Below are 15,871 nucleotides of genomic sequence, written 5' to 3' on the forward strand. Positions count from 1 at the left end.
AACCCCCCCCTCCTCCCACAAGAGATTGTGTGCTTGTATGTGTCTGTCTGTTTACACACAACTGACAAATGTGTGGAATAAGTACATAATTAAAGATGGGGAAATTTCATCATGTGGGGGCAATAATCGGGGAAATTGAAACTCCAGGAAAACAGCGGGGAAATCAAAAGTATGGGATGCATATTTAATCATTTATATAACATATAATATATCACTTATATCGTTTAAAATCGATTTTCAGTGTGTCTTCTGGCCCGATTCGCTCGCGGCGAGCGGAAAAAATAGAACAGACCCCGAAACCATCTCTGCAGATCGTGAACCGGCCACGGCGCTTCCAGGAGCTTCACGTCGCATCCCTGCGCTTCGCTGCTGGTGTGAATAGCCCAATTGATTAACACGGGACGCGGAAAGGAGGCGGACAGCTTTTCGTGGCGCTTCGTAGCGCTTCTGCCTCCGGTGTGTCTCCGGGGTTAACGGATGATGGTGTGACGTTAACGCATTGGTTAACATTGCATGTATCACGTCATGATAAATCAGCCTCTTGTGCCGCCCTCTCGGCACTTTGGCTTCCTAGGCAACCTCCTATGTCGCCTATGCCAGGAGCCGCCCCTGCCATATACACTGTATATAAAGAGAGAGACGAGTGCGCAGGGACCATCCAACAGGCGCAACTGCTGACAGCGCCTCCTTCAGAGGGATCGTGAAGTGAAGTGTGTCTACTCTGTTGAACTTTGCTTGAACCCTCGCACCACAATGACCTCTGAAGAGATGTACTTGGACTATCGTGGATACATACTTCCCACGAAGCCTCATAGCGCAGAGAGCTTGGAGTTCGCGGAGACATTCAGGTTTAAAGACGATGACGTCGTGGCTGTCACGTACCCGAAGTCAGGTCTGTGTGTCTGAAATTTACTAAAGACATTTTCTGCCAATAGACCCGGATCTGTTTTTTCTGACTGATAGTCTGAGATATTTAAAAGCCTTATCCAACATGAACCACAGGAGCCCGGGTCCTGGCGAACTGTCGCTGATGCGTTGGTTCGAGGTGTTTCTGTTTTGTAGCTTTACACGAGACTGTGATTTCAATGCAAGCAGAGTAATAAGCTGTGAGATTTAACACTGGGGGGTTGAAGTGAAATCAAAATACTGAATAAAGATCGGTTTATTTTACGTCGTGCATGTGGGAATCCAAATTGATCATCTATGGGAAAATTGAGACGGACTTGTGCTATTAACCACCATCATCAAAACATCAAGTGAGAGAATATCTCTGAGAAGAATGGAAGCTGGTGTTCTGGAGGCCCATCACCTTTATGTCAGTGTCACACATCTGTATGTTTGGTTCACCGTCAGCTGTGGTGGTCTTTGGAGTCAAGCAGCACATAATCATAGCATTGTTTATTGGCCTTACTTCTAAATAGGACAAATTCTTTATCAAATAAAAAATGAGTTCATGGACACTTGTCTGGGCAGTCTCTGTTTGGAGTAGTCCAGTATTTGTGAAAGATTTTGACCAGTCAATATTTATAATGTTTGAATATTGATTCCAACCCTTGTAGTGATGCAACATGTATGTTGGAAGTAACATACATGCACCATCTGCCAACATATGGACAAAGATCATAAAATCTCAAGATATTTAAATTTTCTTTAGGACACAAACTTTACTTTACTGACCAAGTGAGCCTGAATCCATATTGCCAAACAGACACACTACATAATTTTGAATTAAAGGCTCATGTTTCTCTGTGCTGACTTAGCCTCACTGTGGAATGCTTATGTAAGCAAAGTGGGTCAGTCGGACGTTTGACAGCTCTTGCAAAACTTTTGAAGCTGGAATTCTGCTGTTAGTGAACAGTTTATGGTTCTTTTATTGTCAGTAGGTGTTTTGACTAAGTACAAGGAATCTTTGCGCTTATTGGGATAGATCACAAATAACTTGAAAGACTTTATTCTATGTCGTTCAACTGTGTTTAGTGAGTATATCCAAAAGGCTTTTTCATTCTCAGCCATTTATAGCCAATACTGACAGGTGAAAGGAGAAATCAAAGCTTCCTTAGCCATGTAGTATTCACTCTTCTGTATTGTTCTGTAGGTACAGTCTGGATGCAGGAGATCCTGCCACTGGTGCTTAATGGGGGAGACCTGAAGCCAATCCAAACCATTCCGAACTGGGACAGGGTGCCTTGGCTGGAGGAGAAAAGATTGTCCATTATTGTGGATCAATTGACATCTCCGCGAGCACTAGTCACTCATTTTCCTTATCACCTCATGCCTGCATCCTTTCACACCTCCAAAGCCAAGGTAAACCTGTGGAAGCTTAGTGAGATATTCCCCTATGTACTTCTCGTTATCTAATCCTTTATTAAACATCTATAGTAAACATTTCCCCTCCTCTGTTATTTGCATTTTTTGACTTGTTTCTCTGCCATAGGTGATCTATGTTGTCAGGAACCCAAAGGATGTCCTGGTGTCTTCCTACTACTTCCACCAGATGGCAGGATTCCTCGAGGATCCAGGAACTTTTGATGAGTTCATAGAGAAATTCCTGGATGGCAGAGGTCAGAAGTCACATCCTAAAAAGTTTACTTAGAGAAGTGTATGAATATCAGAAGTATTGAATTTAGCATGTCAGTGTTTTACCAAATGAGCAAAATGGTAAAAAATGTGAAAGACAAAGTCACTATTGTCATTTCTGGTAGAGCAGTGGTTGTTTACATTTAATGTGTACTGTATTACAACCTGCAGTGATGTTTGGAAAATGGACGGACCATGTGAAGAGCTGGAGACACACAGAGCTGGGAGACAGAATCATGTACATCTCATATGAAGAAATGGTTCAGGTAAAACTCTCACAAGCGAATTATGAGTTTTTGTAAATGGTGATATATTATTAAAAACACAATGTTCCACATTATCTTTGTTGTTTAAATTAAGAACTGCAAGTAACTACTGGTAAACAAGGCAAACCCTGGGGGGCAAGGTGAAAGGTGAGGTCAACGGAACAAGGCAAAGAACAAAAAACCAGGAAGACTAACATTGACAAAAAGGCTGGTACACTTGTCAAAAATAAAATAAGAAGAACTGGCTCAGAGGAAAGGGAACAGACAGACTAGACTTTGTCTTAAGAGTTTCCTTGAAAAAGAGAGTTTGGTCTCAATGACCCTTCTCTGTATAAATTGATAAAATAAACACACAAGGGAAGGAAGGTACAACAGGAAAGGTGACACCAAAAATACTGCACATATGGAAAAATAAACATGACAGAGTGCTCTCTTTGAAAAGTGACAATTTCCCAAACCTTAAATATTTAAAGTTTATTATATTATGAAATATATATTATATCCATATATATTTCCATATGATAATTTGTAATGAGAAAATGTCTGGTATTTTACTGGATAAAGGGCCAAATCACTTATTGTAATTCATGTTCTTAGTAAAATGTCCAGTCTGAGTGACGTCACAGAGACCATCTCTTTGGTGATCTTTCATCATAGAAATCATCCAGAAAAGTCAGAGAATTTCTATCTTGAGATGAAAAATAACAACTGCTGCTTCAAAAAGCCACAATGAAAGTACATGTGTCCATGTGCTTTCCTTCTAGGACCTGCCTGCGTCTCTCAGGCGTTTATCTGGTTTCCTGGGCACTGACCTGAGTGAAGACACCATTCAGAAGGTCACAGAGCATTGCACCTTCAAGACCATGAAGACCAACAACATGTCCAACTTCAGCCTGGTCCCAAAGCAATACATGGACTCTGACAAATCTCCATTCTTCAGGAAAGGTGAGGCTCCATGTGTCCATGATAAACAGCTAGAGGTGTGGCAGAATTTTGATTATATGAACAACTGTTAATTTTCTACTTTTTGCTTGTGCTCATGTACTGATGGCAATTTTTTTTGCTGACTGACTGTAGAGTTGAGTAATTTCTGCAAATTGAAATGTTAAAAAATAAGCATTAACTTAAGTTCCAATGCAGTTTGCTCAGAATTACATTTAAACTGTCTGACTGGATTTAAATACTTACCTGGTTGAGGTCGACATCTTTATTGAGTTATAACCCTTCATGTAAGAGGATTTTCAGTCTCCATAAAACTGCCTGTCTTTACATTTGAATTTCTACTGAACAGTTTCTCACCGGAGATCTGTTGTGTTAATGTGTGTTTCTTGGTGTGTGTCATCTCATGTCAGGTATTGCTGGAGACTGGAAAGAACATTTCAGCTCAGAGCAGCTGGCCCGGTTCACATCAGTCATTTGCAAAGAGATGGAGGGTGAGAGCTTCTCTCTGCCGTGGAGTCTGGACTGAGCCACAGCCAGAGGAGAGACGCAGAGGGAGAAAGAGCCATGTACAGTACATATTTGTCAGAGTAGGAAACTGGTGCTAATTGGGCCAAATGTTTTCAAAGTTAGGCAGACAAGTAAAAAGCTCTTTACTGATGTTTCTACTCTGGTCATCATCCAGCTTCTCAAACAGGATTTAGAATGTGAATTTATGTTAAACCGCCAACAAGGGAATGCTGCTTCAACAGTGATCATTTGGATTCTCCCATCTGTAAATAAGCTTGTTAATGAGCTATTTCGTTATGTTCCTCCTTCTTAATGTGGTTAAAACTAACAACACAACTATTTTTGACTCCTTGCTAGTTTGCAAAATGTGACAATGTAATGTTATGCTTCTATAAGGCACCTGAAGCTCAGCCTGTAGAAACTTTGAATACACTTTCATTAAATTATTATGGCTGACATGCATTTCTTCATCGTCTTAATTTGTATTATTTGCACACTTGCTTTTGCCCTAATACATTTATACTGAAGGACAAGTCATGTCTACACAAAAAAACAACATTCCTCTGGAGACACAGATTTGCAGCCACAACAGCAGTTGCATTTACAAAAGAGCCACTGTGGACGACAGTGAGTGAATTGTACGCGACCTCGAAAGTAACATGATGCAGGCACGCAAAACATGAGGAGCAGACAGTTCACTGCAGGATGAGTCTCACAGGGACAAATAAAAACAGCTCACACTGCCGTTTGCAGATTATCCAAATCAAGTAGGATATTGTTTCCAGGAAGATAAATGGCTGTTGAATCTTTCTAAATGAGCAGCAAACCGTTTTATTCTCCTCCGATATTGGTGTGGCAGGAGAAATCTGAAAGATGTGTAAAAAAACCTGAGCAGAAAGCCCCCAACAGTGGAGAGTAACAGTAAACCTCCTAATTATAGAGAGTCATGAAATGCATGCATTAAACTGTGAGTTTTGTTTTCACTCCCCTCTGTCTGAACAATTGAATTGAACGGATTTCTACGAAATATGGCGGAAGGATGCGGTGTGTCTCATTGAAAAACCCTGTAAAAATGTGCTGTAGATCCAGGATTTTCTTTTCACTTTCTTTAACATTGTGAGATACGGCGTTTTATTGACATTTTCCCTGATTTCCTAGGGACTAATTATTGGATCATGACAAAAGAAAAGTCAGGCACATTTCTGGAGTTTATATTTATGATTGTTAGATTTTTCGTTCCATGGCAAAATATATTTAGTAATTATAGTGCTGATTATTTGTATGAAGCAATGCCCAACACAATATGAGTCTCACTCCCATCATCGCCTCTCATATTTAAACACAGGTATTTGTTTTCAGAAGACAAGCTGTGGCAGGTCGAGTACACGCTTGCTGTCTGGCATGAAACAGCAAACAGCTAATATGAATGTGATGAATCTCGAATGCTGATATGTAGCCTAAAGTGGTACATTTAAAAATATTCAGATTCAGACAACTTTATTAATCCCAAGTAGGGCAATTCATTTGCAGCTTACCCTGTTCACGCTCACACAAGCAACATCGAATATGATACGTGTCAAAAAGCTCACGTCAACAAACGTCACACAAATCCTGACAGTTGGCATCTGTGTACAAGTGAACAGAAAAGACACTTTCACTGACAGCAAAGAAGTCAAATCAATAATGAAGAAGCTCACTTCTGAAATGGATTTGACTCAACCATTAGATGGCAGCCAAACATCACCGGTTCACGCTCAGTATCCAGTTATACATCACCACTACAAATACAGTCAGTCAGCCAAATGAGGAGCATGAAGCTCAGAGACACACTGACAGGTTCATAGACACACTGGAATGTGATCATTACAATAGTAATGAATAATATAATGATCATTTCTGGCACGTTTATATCTTCACTGCAAACAGATGTCTTGTTACAGATCTAAAGGAAAATCCTGGAAGGTTGTTATATTTGACGGTGGCTGCATCTCCCAAAAGAAGTCAAATTTATAATTGAGCATGCAAATCTGAATTAGATAAATAAACTATTGCATCTTTCAACAATCATAACAATTTAGATTTCATGTTGACCTAAAGATTTTATGCATGTAAGTATGCTTTAAAATCTAGTAATCATGACACCATCCCACTGCAATTCTGACAAACTGTAAATGTGTCCACTACTATAATTACATCAGTGAGTAGCAAATGGACAAGTAAAATAAAGAGAGGTAGTGTTATAGAAACTCATCTGACTTCTCAGACCATTACTGTTTTTAGGCATCTTTTCTCTTCAGTTTTATCTTTTCAGGGAAAGAAAAGAAGAACTATTTCACTGGGTGACAGAAACAAAAGTAAAATATCTATAAAATATGGTATTGAACTTTTTTTTTTCATTTCATTTAGCTGACGCTTTTATTCAAAGCGACTTACAATAAGTGCATTCAACCATGAGGGTACAAACCCAGAACAACAAGAATCAAGAAAGTACAATTTCTTCAAAAAAGCAAAACTACAAAGTGCTATAAGCAAGTGCCATTTAAGTGCTACTAAATTGATAGTTTGAAAATTTTATTCAAGGTATAGTCGGAAGAGGTGTGTTTTTAGTTTGCGGCGGAAGATGTGTAAACTTTCTGATGTCCGGATGTCAATGGGGAGCTCATTCCACCATTTAGGAGCCAGGACAGCAAACAGTCGAGATTTTGTTGAGGGGTTAGCTCGCAATGAGGGAGCAACAAGCCGATTGGCAGATGCAGAGCGGAGTGAACGGGCTGGGGTGTAACGTTTGACCATGTCCTGGATGTAGGCTGGACCTGATCCGTTCGCAGCACGGTATGCAAGTACAAGTGTTTTGAAACGGATGCGGGCAGCCACTGGTAACCAGTGAAGGGAGCGGAGGAGCGGAGTAGTGCGAGTGAATTTAGGTTAAAGACCAGTCGTGCTGCTGCATTCTGGATGAGCTGCAGAGGTCGGATGACACTAGCAGGTAGACCTGCCAGGAGGGAGTTACAATAGTCTAGGCGTGAGATGACCAGGGCCTGGACCAGAACCTGCGCTGCCTTCTGAGTGAAAAGGGGGTGTATTCTCCTGATGTTGTGCAGCATGAATCTACAGGAACGTGTTGTTACAGTAATGTTGGCAGTAAGGGAGAGTTGGCTGTCGAGTGTCACACCCAGGTTCCTAGCAGTCTGAGTGGGGGTTAACACAGAGTTGTCAAAGTTAATAGTCAGGTCATGGGTGGGAGAGTCTTTCCCTGGAAGGGAAAGTAGTTCAGGCTTGTCAAGGTTAATTTTCAGGTGGTGTGCAGACATCCACTAAGAGATGTCAGTCAGACAGGCAGAGATTCGTGCTGCTACCTGTGTTTCAGATTGGGGAAAAGAGAGGATTAGTTGGGTGTCATCAGCATAGCTATGGTAGGAAAAGCCATGTGAGTGAATGACAGAGCCGAGAGAGTTGGTGTACAGAGAGAAGAGGAGGGGACCCAGGACGGAACCTTGAGGGACCCCAGTAGTGAGAGGACAAGGTTCAGACCATAGACTGTATATATAGATGGACGTAGGGTCCGTGACGTCACCCGTTGGTTTCTGAAGAGTGAAAATGAGGCTAGTAGTAGGCGTTCACCCGGCGCCATCTTGCCGGTGCTGACTCCTCCTAGTTCCTGGCTAACCAATAAATGGGCAAAGAGGAGGAGCGCGAGTGAAGACTGACAGCTGAGCCACGCCCGCAGAGCTCAACGTTACCTGGTTAGCTCAGGCTAAGGAGCTAGGCTACATGCTAACCGCGGCTGCTAACCGGCTAGCGCTGCGGTGTTGTTGCTTCAGGATGGTCGCGATCTTTACAACAAACTCACTAGAGGTAAGTAACCTTGAAACTACACAACAACAAAACCTATTGCTTTATCTATTATCATAATCATATGCTTACATGCCTCAAGTGGTTTTTAATATGTAATTGTTATAAAAGTGACCGTTTATTTAACACGTGTAATGAGCAGATTGAAGCAAATTAACTACACTACTACAGAGGCGTGTGTTTGGTTGTGACTTGATTTTAATTTTAATAAGTTAATAAGTTAATATCAATACGCTACATGTGTAAGTTGCATGTGATAGTAACTATGTTTCACAAATGTTCTGATACAGGCTGGTATAACCACCATTACTATTGCCACCTTGTTTATTTAGCCTGTTATGGAATTTACAGTGAATTAGACAGTTTAGGTAAGATTATAATCTCCACACACCACTGTTGGTTCTCATATTTATTATATAATTATGTTTTCACACTGAGAGAAGTGGAGAGACTTGATGTGGACTGTTATCAACAGCTCTGTGAGAGATTATCACCTTGAATATTACAGATGAGATAGAAAGACATTTTATCTATTTGTACAATGTTTTATTTCTTTCAGTACATTACATTTCATTTAGCTGATGCTTTTATCCAAAGCGACTTACAATATGTGCATTTAACCATGAGGGTACAAACCCAGAGCCCAGTACATCGGTTCTGTCTGAAATCTGTGGTGCTTCCACCTGCTGAACACAGAATAAACTGTAAGAACCAGTCTTTGCTGGAACATACACAACATAAAACATCCTTTTATAGTGAGTTTCTTCTTTTCATTAGATGAAGCACTGCAGCACCTGATGTCCTCAGCATCCACTGTGGCAGCAGCAACATGGTGGAGATCGGCAGCTTCAGGCTGGTCAACATGAGGACGACCTGCACCAGCTTCATCTGCACAACACGTTTTCCTCCCTTAACTAAAGATGGCCTGCAACTGTTTAGAGTTGGCAGTCATTGCTAAGTGTCATGGATAATAGTTAATTTCTATATTCATTATGGTTGGTTAAAAAAATGAACACTTGTCAGAACAATGTTTATCTTTTACTTTCTGATTTGATACACTTTAGATAAAAACCCAGTGTTTTATTTTTCTTCTTTGCCATAAGAGACAGAACACGGTCAGCACAGCTGTGTCCTTCAGGCTCGTCCGTCCCTAATAAAATGACAGGAAACATAAAAGTATGGCATTATTGTAGAGGAAGTGTTACTTATGAACAAAGTTTGTATCCTTATTTTCTGTGGATATTCAACTATGTATTTGAATATGGTTTTGGATTAAACAGTGCACTACCAAGACAATGAATGTACAGTATGGAGTTCTTCCACATTAATAGTATTGCATATATAATTTAATACATTATGTATTATGTGCAATACTTTGCTTTGATTGTTTGTAAGTTATGAAAACAGGTCTGTACCTGGAGTCAGTGTTGAAGTGATGACTCTCAGTGTTCAGTCTGGTTGGATTCCAGTTGTGTCTCATGTTGGACATCCACAGGTGCAGGCTGTCTGAGTCACCTAGAGGAACATTCAACACAAATACACAGATATGTAAAGTCATACATGTGCCAGGTTAACTCCTTAACAGACTTTTACATGGTAAAAATAAAAGTTTATTACTTCAAAGTTCATCAGATCATAATCATTTCAGCTTAGGAAATAGGTGGTGGACATCAGCCTCAGGTTCTCTATGTGACTGTATTCTAGTAAAGTTACACTTCCTATAATTTATTTATGTGACAAAAAAATACATTATTCTGCATGTCCACTTATTTAACACAATAATTCAGTAAAGTCTGCCTAAGATTAACGATGTAAAAACTGAATGTAGCCGACAGGTTAAGTTTTCACTAACACGTTACAACACATCAACACCAATACTCTGAATAAAGAGCTTTAGGAGACGTAATGCTACTTTAAACAGCTGCTCTTAAAATGCAGATGTGACTTTAAATACTCACGTTTCAGTTGATCACAGTAAATCTGTTTCTGCAGAATAATAATCTGTGTAACGTAGTCAAGTCAAATGGGTTGGCGAGTGTTAAGACTGTAACCCGTGGCATACAATAACACTGTACTTAAACTTGTTCTCATACATAAACCTTTATATATATTACAGTATTCCTTTAGCTTTATTCAACATCACACATACATGAATGCACTGTGCTCATTAAGACACTGTGACCTATGCCTTAGAAAGAAATCAAGCAGCTGCCCCAGCTTCTGAAGGCCAGATAGGAAAGGCGTTGTCTTGTCTGATAAATACGCATGCTTACACACACAGAACATACAGACGATAAAACAGAAACACAATGTTTCTCACTCCAATGAACAAAAACACTGTGTCTGCAAAACTACTGAAGACTCACAAAGCTTCAGAGGGATAAAGGCTTTTTCTTAATACACAAAACTTAACACTGTCAGAATGTGAAGATTTGCCCAGCTACTATCAAAGGAGGGACGAACCTGGGAGCGGCTCCTCATCATTGGTGGATTCCAGTTCCAAGATGCTGGGACCACGCCTCCAACCTACTATTATAAATATTGCACCTGTCATCCGTTGGGGGCGACTCTTGACTACCCCGAGCTACGGACTAAAAGCCGAGGCTGTGCATTGAGTGCCCATAGCTATGCTGTACCTTTTCATTGCTTCTAAATAAATACTTTTTGAACCAAGACCGACCCTTCTCATACCTAAGGATAAAAGAACACGACACGAGTGAAACATCTTTACATAACATTAGATATCTTACGTGGTGGAGCTTATTCTCCAAACACACACAGTCGCCTGTCTCAGTTTAAAAGATTCATCCTCATAAACTCTAAGGCTTCTCTCTGCTGTGTGGACCGGTTCATGTCGGTTCATGTCGGTTCAATAACTCCCGTACGGTCCCGTTAGCATCGCCATTACTGCTGGTATCTTGCCTGCAGGCTAGCGGAGCTAAACTAACCAGCCAGGTACAGAGACACCGATACCTGCTCATCACTACTAACACATAAATAACATACTATACTTTACTTACCACAGCAACGGGAGCGCAGACGTCTTTAACTTCTCCGTCAGGAGAACAAGCCGAACATCAAACCGTATTATTCATCCGATATGTGAGTGAAACCTCTCCACAGACTCAGGTCCTGTTCGGTGACGGGGGTTAGCCTGTTAGCTCAGGTGAAGCCGAGCAGGCAACAGGCTAGGAGCTGGAGTCGCGAGCTAACGGTGACGTCACCTGTCCATCAAGTGATAATTATTCATAATATCAAACCTCTATATAATTTAAACAAGTGAGTTAGAAAAAAATTCACCCCCCTCAGAGTTGTCATGAAGGAAGAACTTAGTGATTGAGACTAAAACTGTTTTTTGAACCAGGCTGTAAACAGCTTTAATTCTGCTCTAAAGTCGGGCTTTTTAACATGGGAGTCAATGGGAATTGACTCCTTCTTGGAGCCAGCCTCAAGTGGCCACCCAGTGAACTGCAGCTTTTTGCACTTCCGTATTGGCCTCATCGCTCAGCCCGGGATGTTGCCCCTTCGTTCAGACACAGATCCTCTCCAAGTTACCCGGTAAGTGCGGTCATTGAGGTAGGATGAGAGCAGGGAGAGAGCAGAGCCTGAGACACCCAGGTCCTGGTGGTTCACTGTGTCAAATGCAGCAGAGAGGTCTAGAAGGATAAGGACAGAGGAGAGAGAGGCTGCTCTAGCAGTGTGAAGTTGCTCAGAGACAGCAAGGAGGGCAGTCTCAGTTGAGTGGCCTGCCTTGAAACCAGACTGGTGAGGGTCAAGAAGGTTATTATGGTGAAGATAGGAGGAGAGTTGATTAAAGCGCGCTCAAGAGTTTTGGAAAGAAAGGGAAGAAGAGAGACAGGTCTGTAGTTATTTACTTCAGACGGGTCGAGGGTGGGTTTCTTCAGGAGAGGATTTACTCTTGCCTCCTTCAGAGAGTTAGGGAAACAGCCAGTTGACAGGGAAGTGTTGATAAGACGGGTGAGAAAAGGAAGAAGGTCAGGAGCGATAGACTGGAGAATGTGAGATGGGATGGGGTCAAGGGGGCAGGTGGTCGGGCGGGCGGAGGTTACCAAGGTAAGAACTTGATTGGGAGACGGGGGTGAAAGAGGAAAGAGAAGGGGATGAAGATGAAGTTGATGGAAATGTAGTTATAGAAGGAGGATTAGAAAATGAGGAGTGTATGTCATCTAACTTAACAAATTACCTCTTTAAAATATACAAAACTGAACAATATGGAGATTTGGTGACCAACCAGTTTCAAGCCGACTAAGCATGTATACCGCTCAGATAAATCCTAAAAAGATTCAACACAAATTGCAAAATCAACTTTTATATCTTATTCGAACAACATGCCAATTTTGCATTATTACTTCTTGTTAACTGGCCCATAGCCTGACGGAGTGAAATAATTATATGATTATTTATAACATATTGTGCATTTTCATACTGAGAATCCTCTTTTCTGTTGGCATAAAATATCAGACCAGGTTGAGCTGGGTCTTTTCACGAATCAGGAGATTTCGTTATCATTTTTATTTATCTCCGTGAACACTTCATTGATTTCTGTTGTTCAGCTCTAGCAGCAGCAACCAACAATTAGGATTGATTTACTTTAAAAGGACCATGATAAATGAATTAATGCTAAATTTAAATTGTGAATTTGTGTGAATTCAATACACTCATTGTGCCTTGTCCTCACACTCTTGATGACAGCACAGCAAATATCAAAGGACATATTTCAATGATCATTCACTAAACTAAAGTACTGTTTATGCACACTCCTTCATCATTGAAGTCTATCCTTAATTTAGGTTGCTATAAATAGTTTTAATTTCAATTTTATATTGGTTAATGTTGTGGACTCCTTTTCATTGTGTTTGTGTGTCCCTCCCATGACTCCATCCCCTGAGCTCTGACACTACATCAATTACATAGTGGCCTTTTGTGCCCGGGGGAGGGTCTGGGTGTGTGTGTGTGTATCTGTGTCGGCAGACGATGTGGTGCCTGCTCCAGGACACCCACTTCGTTGCCGCCTTGTGCCCACTGGTCCTGCCCTGGGCTGCCCACAGGATGCTGGCCTGCTTTGATGCCCTCTTCTCATCAACAGACTGTAGACACACACTTAAATAGCCAATAACTCCTCAGAAGATCCTGTAATCTTTTTAAAGTTTGTTGCATTCAGTCAGCAAACTCTTTCTCTGCCCAGAGCGATGCCCACATGTATGCGATGAAGCTTGATCAGTTGCAGTGTTGGGAATGGGCTGTTTAGGTCCAAGCAGGGAGGGAGGATGATATCTGACATCTTCACCACATTAATCTTGATCTCAGCCTGGGATGTCAAGTGAGTCCCACTCAGTGGTCTGTCCACTGACCTGAGAAAATTGATGTGAGAAGGTTTTATCTTTTCACAGTTTAACCCTGAGTTAACCAAACATACAAGTGTGCACAAAGAATGTTCGGAGTAGTTCCCAGTAGTTCTAAAACTATTGAAGATGCATATAAACTGTTGATTCCCAAATTAATCCACTATCACCTTCACACCTATCTCAGCTATTGTGGTTGTTACAGCTTTGTAGCTGTATTTATTACTGTACAGCAGTGGAAAAAAGCTTATGAACCAACATTTAATTCCATAAGCTCTTTACACACTTATTGACTTCAATCCCCTAAGTACAAATGATTTTTCAGAGATCCATATATTATTTCCAGGGGAGTTGTTGAATACATCAAAAAGCATCTGACAATGTTTAAAATAAAAAATCCTGGATTTGCCCCTTTGTCAAGATCCACACCAAAATATAATGGGCTCTTACTTGGGCTCCTCTGGAAATCTGTTCAGTAGTCTTTGTGTAGTTCTGCGGACAAATCAACCAACCAACCAACCAACCAACCAACCAACCAACCAATCAACCAACAAACCAACCAACCAACCAACAGGTGAAAACATAACCTTGTTGTCGGAGTTAATGACCACATCCTTAGGAATAGGTATGAAAGTCCTAGCTGACCATATAGGTCGCATTATCGCTTTCTTTTTTCTTCCGCCTGGTTTAAAGAAATAATAAGATATTATGAGGAATGCAGTTATATGCTTTCTTGCAAAAGAAAGAAACAATGAAAGAAACAGATACATATGTAGCTACGGCCAGCAGACTGTTGATTAAGACCAACACAGTGACTTAGAACAGGGAGACAACTACTATAGGTTGTGTCTCTTGACTGCGATGTTCCCAGCAAAATATCTGCTCAGCTCGTCACCCCTTTTAAAACTGTGTATAATATCTGGTATCAATCTTCGCATCCAACTCTTGTCAAAAGAGTGACAGTTATTATTTCATCCATTACGTTCCTGTATCATTCACATAGTTAAATTGTCCATGGTTGATGTTCTTGTTGACACATGGCTGGCCCTCCCCAGGGTCATATAGCCAGCTGTAGACACTTGCCGATAGAGCAGTGATAACATACAGTGCAACATCTAAACATCCCCTTCTTCCTCTTTGTTAGACACAGGAAAGTCGTCAGGAGCCCTGATGCACCCTCACCCTTATACCCTTGTGTTATACAGTATTTGGCATTACAATGCAAAATAGTTTGTCTCTCTACATTAGTTTCTCTTATAATACTGTGTTATTTTGATGAAAGCATGAGCAACTTTATGTTTTCTTTATAATTTGTGCACTTATTTGCTATTGATGCTACAGAATATTAACAAACATAAGTAACATTTTAAATATTTCCATAAAATATTTCCATATTTTACTGTTGTTTTCTCTTTAATTCAATTTCTATTATTAAATACATCATGCATTTGTGCAGCATCTATCCATATGATGTGTCTCCCTTCTTCAAACACACCCTTGTCTTTCCAGGACTGCTACAGATTATTCCATGTTTAACTTAAATCAACCAGCTCAAAGCTTTTTAGCCAACTTTGATTATGGACTTTTCTTTTTCTGCCTTGCTTGTTAGACACAGAAAACATATTATGTCTCGATTCGATCTCTTCATCCATCCCACTGCTCGTCGCATACCCATCATCCTCTCTTCTGTTTTCTATGAATGAACCAACACAACTCAGACAGCACATCAACATAAGTTTCCCAAGGACAGTGGATGTATACAGTGATAGATACAGCATCATAAACAGGTAGGTTGCATTTGAAGACATGGGAATATCTTACATTTCTCAAACACACAGACACAGACACACTTTTCAGTCACGCCCCACAGGGTGTCTGCACAGTTCCGGGCCGTGGGGCAATTAGCAGTAATGGCAGGAAGCTAGTTAGTGTTATCTGCTGCGGCGGCGACCTCCACTGGCACTGACGGACCCTGGGCCGGTCACGTAGAGAGAGAGACAGTCAGACACAGAGCCTGGGAGGGAGGAGGGTCAGAAACTCACAGGCACATGGCCTGCGAGGACATTCAGACCAGGTTATTCACCTACTGAGCTCCATGTAGATATAGAAATGAGACTTGAGGGAACCAGGAAATAGTATGTATAGTCCTATGGTGTCTGTTGAGAGTACACATAAATAAACATATATTTGAATTTATTTTAATATTTTTATTTCTTATTCACAATGATCGATGCATATTCTTAATCTATGATCATCAAGACCATAGTTATCAAACAAATTCATTAAGATATTAATTTGTTAAACCACAGTCACATCTTCAAACGCTTCCTCAAGTGTCTTTTCATGTATTTTAGGTAATAACCT

General features: G+C 40.8%; 1 protein-coding gene across 1 annotated transcript; it reads left to right on the forward strand.

Annotated features, from left to right (window-relative positions):
• The first annotated feature begins 617 nt into the window (after window positions 1-617).
• LOC118113851 (sulfotransferase 2B1) lies at window positions 618-4,750 on the forward strand. The gene is made up of 6 exons (XM_035163889.2): window positions 618-892; window positions 2,096-2,304; window positions 2,435-2,561; window positions 2,749-2,843; window positions 3,608-3,788; window positions 4,196-4,750. Exons 1-6 carry the CDS (start codon window positions 754-756, stop codon window positions 4,309-4,311), a joined length of 867 nt encoding a protein of 288 aa, XP_035019780.2. The 5' UTR covers window positions 618-753; the 3' UTR covers window positions 4,312-4,750.
• The last annotated feature ends 11,121 nt before the right edge of the window (window positions 4,751-15,871 follow it).

The sequence above is a fragment of the Hippoglossus stenolepis genome, chromosome 8 (assembly GCF_022539355.2).
Source record: "Hippoglossus stenolepis isolate QCI-W04-F060 chromosome 8, HSTE1.2, whole genome shotgun sequence".
In the NCBI taxonomy this organism is placed as follows: Eukaryota; Metazoa; Chordata; class Actinopteri; order Pleuronectiformes; family Pleuronectidae; genus Hippoglossus; species Hippoglossus stenolepis.

Coding starts and splice junctions, on each gene's coding strand:
- LOC118113851 (XM_035163889.2), top strand. CDS start 754: ATGACCTCTGAAGAGATGTACTTGGACTATCGTGGATACATACTTCCC. Junction 2,305..2,434: donor TTCACACCTCCAAAGCCAAG/GTAAACCTGTGG, acceptor TCTCTGCCATAG/GTGATCTATGTTGTCAGGAA. Junction 2,562..2,748: donor GAAATTCCTGGATGGCAGAG/GTCAGAAGTCAC, acceptor TACAACCTGCAG/TGATGTTTGGAAAATGGACG.